Below are 6942 nucleotides of genomic sequence, written 5' to 3' on the forward strand. Positions count from 1 at the left end.
GTTTACATCAAAGGTATTGCACTGGCCAAGGAAGCGGGCATCCTTAAAGGGATTCGGAGTACCATCGCAGAGAGTGAGTCACTACTTGCCAGAGACTTGAAACTCAATATGCCGCATCCCTGTCTGTCGCTATACTCGGTTGGATAGGCACAGCACTGGATGCTTTCCGGGACCAGGCTGAGCGTGAGCATAGGTGCCTTGACAACTCCCTGGTCGCTTGGAAATATGGGGAGGGGGAACGCCCCGGCCGTCTTTTAGCCAGATTAATCCGTCAAGAAAGGGGGGCACCACATATCCTAGCTATTGAAAGAGCGGACGGTAACCTGGCACTCTCGTCTCAGGAAATCAACAACGAGTTCTGCTCCGTCTATGAAACGCTGTACACCAATACTAACACTCCCCCCATGGCGGATATCGAAACCTTTCTGGATAGTGTGCCGTTCTCGACGTTGTCCGTAGAGACCAGGGACACCCAGGACCGTCCGGCGACAGCGGAGGAGTTATCTAAGGCAATTGACTCCTTATCGTCAGGTATTTTACAAATGCTATAAAGCTCGCCTGGTCCCCCGATTGCTTGCCATGTGAGAGGAGGCGTGTGAGGTTGGTAAACTTCCCCCCTCTCTTAGAGAGGCAGTCATCTCAGTGTTACTTAAGCCTGGCAAGCCGGCTACGCAGTACGGCTCCTATCGTCCACTCTCTCTCATCAATTGCGACGTAAAAATATTTGCCACAGTACTGGCCCTGCGGCTGGCACTGTACATGTCTTATGTAGTCCACCCAGACCAGTCGGGATTCATTTCGGGACTTTCCACCTATCTTAATCTGCACTGGTTGTTTAACATTCTTGCCCGAATTGACCTAGATTCACAGGCCGTGGCAGCCACATTGGATATGCAAAAAGCATTTGACTCAGTCTCTTGGAGGTTTCTGTTGTTAGTGCTGGAGAAATGCAACTTCGGCCCCCACTTCCTATTCTGGGTGAAACTGATATATGCCTCCCCTGTGGCCAGGGTCCGTACCGAAGACCGGTGCTCTGCCCAATTTGAAATAGCTAGAGGTACCAGACAGGATTGCCCTTCTCACTACTAATATTTGCTTTGGCTATTGAACCCTTGGCAGACCGGATCCGTCAGAGGTATGCTCACAGGAGTATAAGACTATATGGGGCTCCCGAGATCATCTCTCTCTACGCGGACAACGCTTTACTTTACATCCGTTCTCCCGAGGACAATCTGGCCCCTATACTGAACGATGTCATCCTTGTTGGGGAGTTGTCGGGATTAAAGGTGAATTGTACCCAATCCATACTGTCCCCGTTGATGGCTACCACTGCCGCCCCCCGAGATCTTCAAGGGTTTACATGGTCCCAAACGGAAATTACCTATCTCAGGGTCATGGTCACATGTCATCGGATCCCACTATATGATCCCTTACCTCTATCACCTGAAAGACAGCTGACTGGGCAAAATTGCTGATTACACTAGCTGGAAGGGTAACAGTTCTGAAAATGATAGTACTACCACAACTACTGTACAGATTTCAAAATGTACCGCTTTGGCCAAGTCGCGAGTTCTTCAAGTCACTGACCCAGACCGTTAACACCTTCCTCTGGCTCTCTGGGGTTGTCTGTCTGAAATTCAAAACATTAGCTACTCCAGTTACACAAGGTGGGTTTGGTGCCCCCAACTTCGAGGAATACTGGATCGCTGTGCAAACCAATTTCGCAGCATTCTGTTTCAATTCCGACGGATCCCCCCGAAAGTTAAACTAGAGCGTGTGGCTGCTGGCGAGCTGGATGTTCACTCCTTGGTTCTCCCTTTCCTCAGTCTCAAACTAGACCCTATGAGCCCCACCGGATCCCTGATGATGGCATGGAACAAACTCTGGAAATGGACGGGCACCCCACGCCCATTTCATAGTAACATTCCCCTGTGGAACTATCTCCCTGACTCCCCTCAATGTCTTTGGGATCTCATAGTTCAGGGTTCACTGGTCTAGGCTCAGTTATCAGACCACACGGTCCACCATCACAGGTCATGCCACCAGGTTCCCCAGGCTCTTCAGCCCACACAGGTCCTTCTATACCCGCTCTGTTGTGCATTTACCTTCACTTAACCTGCTCTTTTGTTGTCCTCTTGGCTTTAAATGCAGGTCCACACTTTTCTGGCTTCTGCTGGTTAGCCTCTTGGCTCTGCCAAAACGTGTCACACACCTCTTGCCAGTCTTTGGCCTTGCTGTACTGCATTTACTCTTAAAGTTCACTTTGTAGTGGTTGTGCCCATATCCCACCTTCCTATGGCACTCTTTCACACGTGCACTCTTTCTTATATTTATCTTTCTTTTCCCATAGAAATTGCACTCCATTCCACATTATCATAAGCTTGATTACAAGTTTTCATTTAGTTCAGTATTCACTGAGCATTCGTTATAATCGATTTCAAGTTTTCCTTTGGTTCAGTATTCAATATGCACTTGGTATATTTAATTGTAACTTACCATTAGGTTTAGTATTCAAGATATATTCATTATGTTCAACTTTAGCTTTCCGTTCAATTCAGTACTTAATATGCATTCACTTTGTTCAAAGTCAGCCTTTCAATCAGTTCGGTAAATGTGACCTCACTTGCAGCCTGCTAAGAAAGCCCTGTTTATCCAGTGCAATTCCTTGACACTCACCGGTCTCTGGTATTGCTCGTCAGCGGCTCCTGCTGCTTCTGTCTTCTCCGGCGGTTGGCGAGCCAACTTCTGCGAGTCCCACTTGCTTATCGGGGCTTGCCTTGCACACGCTGATGGCTATGCAGCCTCTGGGAGGACGCGATGGTGTCCCGCTTTCCTCTATGAAACTGCAGATGCTGATGCTGCTTCCTCGTTATGGAGGCTCCCCCTCTGGGCTGCTGGCCGGCGTACTGGTTCCTCCACAGGTCCCACCACAGCTGCCTCCTAACCTAAAAAACGGGTCACCTGCTGGTCTTCTCCCCACAGGCCTCCCTGTTTCTCCTCAAGACATGGTTCTCTGGCTCTCTCTTTATACACCTGCAACCACCTAACAGGTTGCAGGTGTGGAACATTAATTAGGTTTGCCTGACTACAATAAAGGGGACGTGCCTGACTCTCACCATACTCTGCAGGCATCTTCCTCGTCCCAGTACCAGAGTGGTAAAATGAATGTGTAGTGTTCATTCGTCTCAGTCTCCTCTTGAGGGGAGAGGTTTTACAATAGCCCATAAAGGTTGGGGGAGGGTTTCATTGGTCCTAATTAGGGAAAGGGGGATACCATGTCTTGCCTGAGGGTACCCCACTCCCAAACTCTGAGGAACCTCTACACAGGTGATCCTCCCCCACTTGTCCACCCCCAAGGTTAGGATCTAAAAGCAATGGCCTTTGCCTGGCCACCTGAGAAGATTATCCAGGGGGTTTAGGAGTGAGAATACCCTCAGGTTTCTCACAGTACAGAGGTTTTTTTGATGACAGATGATTGATGTAAGTGCATCTATCCCTCAAACAGGCCAGAGTGGTTAACTCATTCTTTAATACGTCGGGTGTAAAGTTAAATCCATTCACCAATTAATAGATTCATTAAATTCAGCAGAAGAGATCGTTTGTGAAGTAGCCATGTCTTCTGTAGTACGAAAAGATCAAAAGTGGTCAATAGATCGTAAACTGTTTTTGAATAATGAAGTGGGAATGTCCCTGGGTATTCCAAGAAGTCAATGGAAAGGCATGCAGTGTTGTGTGATTAAGAATTCATTTGTTAGATAATTGCAATGCCATGGGTAGCTAGGACCAATTATTGTTCATGCTGCTACGTGTTATCAGAGTGCCACAAGGCTTTTTGTTGTGTACCTGTCTGTGGGCGGCATTGCATGTGATTTTTGGATTATTATTGCTCGATTTAGTTAGGTCAATAAAATCAGCAGGACTACAGACCAATTCATATCTGAGTCTTAACTGGAAGAGTAAGTCCTGATTAGTTCAACAATCTGAGATGAGGAGGATTCCTCAGTTGAAGTGGGCGCTCTCACCAGAGATGTCATGACTGCCTGCACTAAAATTCAGGAGCTGATAAAAAAGATCACCAAGGAATTGGAAGAGAAAAGGCATGCAGAACTTATCAGCAATGTTGTGCAGTGGTATTACGAAGAGGGGCCAAAATCTTTTCCCTTTGATAAACTGGCAAATGCGCGTCTCGAGGAGGCATCTGTTAAAAATCAAAACAAAGTTGAGATCCAGAGTGGTCACAGGCGTTTCAAAGTTGATTTATCATCTAAATCTGCAAAATATGATAAAAATAAAATAGTGAGAATTCATCGAATGTCAAAGAGTGAAGAGAATGAGATCCCTCCACATTGGGACAAGTTACTTACGGACAAGGTGGAGCTGGTGATTTTATCGCCCAAAACAAAAGAATACCAGGACGTACAGGCTTTGTTTTCAAAGACATGTTTTTTAGGAATACAGAAGATCGAGAGAGTGCAAAATATTTTCCTGTGGAAGAATTACATGGTCAAGAAAATGAGCATTGATCAAAAGAATAGCAATCAAAATAACGAGAAGCAACTTTATCATGGGACAGCAGAAAAGTACCTGAACACAATTAATAAGAATGGATTCAACCGAAGTTTTGCAGGAATGAACGCTGCATGTTATGGAAATGGCACCTATTTTGCTGTCAATGCAAATTACTCTGCTAGTAACACCTACTCTAAACCTGATGCCACTGGAATGAAGTACATGTATCTAACCAGAGTGCTCACTGGAATGTTTTCCACAGGAAGTCAAGGGATTGTTACTCCACCAGCAAAAACTGTTCAGGACCCTACCGATCTTTATGACAGCGTGACAGACAATGTTACACATCCTGCAATGTTTGTGATATTTAATGATGTTCAAGCCTACCCAGAATATTTGATTAGTTTCAAATAAGTATTTTGCACATTTTTACCCGCTGTTTATTGTCAAAAATCGTTGTGCCTCCAAAATGTGTAAGAAGGAGCTGCACTACCCACTGCTCTTGAGCATTTCCATGTTAATTTATTGGAACCTGAATTTTATAATTTCATCAAAAATTCACCCAAATTTCCAATGGGTAAACATATTGTTTCTATAGAATTGTTTCCTTGTGTAAATACAGCACATACAATATATAAAAAAAAAAAAAAAAAAAAAACAACAACAATCTGAGATGAGTTAAAATACATTTGCACCCAGGAAAGACAGATTATCCAATCAGAATCTGTCTTTCCCAGGCGTGGGTCTGTAATCGCTGCCCGCACCCGCAGCATGAAATAGAAAAGGGACTCGATCCCTTTTTTAAATGGCAGCAGTCATTTTTTTTCTTTTTTAATTGCCGCCATCATCCGAAAAGGGGCCTAGTCCCTTTTCCATTTTAATCACAATTGTTTAGCTTTTTTCTTCTTTTCCTCAGGAGATGGGCTCGCACACTCCATGCTGAGTTCATCTCCCCACGAAAAAAAAGCAAAAGTGCACCCCGGTTAAATCCCAGGGTGTGAATGGCTTTCACCCTCACGGCAGGGGTTCAGACATGGGCAGTAATGGCCCACAGCCCGAGTCGAGCTCGGGCCTACCATGGCTCGGGCTGGCGGGCCATTACTGGCTATGTCCGCCCTCTGCCTAGAAGGTGAAAGCCATAATCTTGACCAATTATTTTCCATGAAATCAGCCTGCAGTTCAACCAGTTCCACGTCTTTAGATGTAAGCACTCCGAGCTACTGAATTATATGTAGCAAACAGTATAAAGTGTGCATTCTATGATGTCAGGTGTTTTTGTAGCTCAAAATAGGCGATCTAACCAAATTAGGCACAGCACAGGAATGGGAACAATTGGGTGTACTGGCGGATTAATAGACTGCCCTAAAAGAGATGGGATGAAGCATCTAAGGGGATACATCAGACTCGAAGTAAAGGTTAATCGAATTCTGAGAATTATTGGTTGGTCCGTCTGGTCTACTGTCACCTCTACGTTTTTTGACCAAGCAAGCCATTTATCAAGACTACCAGCAGGAAATGTACGCTTATTACGCCTGTTTTTCCTTTCTTTCTTTTGGCGGATGCTCGGTCTCTTGGAGTTCGTAATGATTGTCAGAGGTCTCACAGACCTCTCGGAGGATGAGGTGGTAGCCAAGAATCTTGTGTTTTTCCTTAATGATGGCTGCAATTGTGATTTTGTTTGCTATTGCTCTGATTGCCAGATATTTTGTTTTCATTCCTGCCTCGTTTTCTTTTGAAGGTTTTATTTCTCAAGGGGAGGAATTGTGTAGCGATTCCAAACCCGGGGCCTTGGCACTCCTAGGATTGATAGCGTTCTCATGTTGTGCTTGTAGTGGCACAATTGACCCCTTTTCTTGTCCTTCCCCCATAGGAATCACTTGAAACAGGGACTACAAGTCTTGATCTCAAACCTGCTTGCATATGTTTGTTTCTCCATTTATTAGTATCACCCAGGGTTGCAGTGATGGTCGTCCTCATCGATGAGATTTGACAATAACCAGTATGATATTAATACATTGATGTCTGGCTGAATGGGGTCTAACTGAGCCCATTTTTTAGCTGATTGGGAACATTTGATTCCTTACGTTGCATGGCCCTAGGCCCTTTAGTGCATTCTGTCGTTCTGACTTCATTACTTGAGTCCCTCGGGATCTTACTCTATTGGCACCTGTTTTCAAACGTTTTGCACAGTCTCATATATGGCCATTGTGCTTCTCTGTCTTCTACAGAATTGGCTCACAGCGAAGGGTCTCTTCCATGGCCTTTGAATCTAGAGAGGTGCTTATATTCATTGGCAGTCTGTTGGGACCAGAGTCCCCATATTCATTTGGATTTTGTGTTTGTGTTTAATGTAAAGTGGTCTTGTACAGCGCCCCTCTGCCACTTTGGCGTCATTGTTGCATGCAAATTAATAGGGCACAAATGCCATACTAT

The 6942-nt window shown here is 45.1% G+C and overlaps 1 protein-coding gene across 1 annotated transcript; it reads left to right on the forward strand.

The window, feature by feature from the left end:
* The first annotated feature begins 3994 nt into the window (after positions 1–3994).
* LOC138528745 (protein mono-ADP-ribosyltransferase PARP14-like) lies at positions 3995–5159 on the forward strand. Its single transcript, XM_069640616.1, has one exon. It carries the CDS (start codon positions 4033–4035, stop codon positions 4921–4923), a length of 891 nt encoding a protein of 296 aa, XP_069496717.1. The 5' UTR covers positions 3995–4032; the 3' UTR covers positions 4924–5159.
* Positions 5160–6942: the final 1783 nt, after the last annotated feature.

This window comes from Ambystoma mexicanum, chromosome 7q, assembly GCF_040938575.1.
Source record: "Ambystoma mexicanum isolate Mex_15411 chromosome 7q, UKY_AmexF1_1, whole genome shotgun sequence".
In the NCBI taxonomy this organism is placed as follows: Eukaryota; Metazoa; Chordata; class Amphibia; order Caudata; family Ambystomatidae; genus Ambystoma; species Ambystoma mexicanum.

Bases quoted from the DNA above. Each gene is read 5' to 3' on its own strand.
- LOC138528745 (XM_069640616.1), top strand. From the start codon at position 4,033: ATGACTGCCTGCACTAAAATTCAGGAGCTGATAAAAAAGATCACCAAG.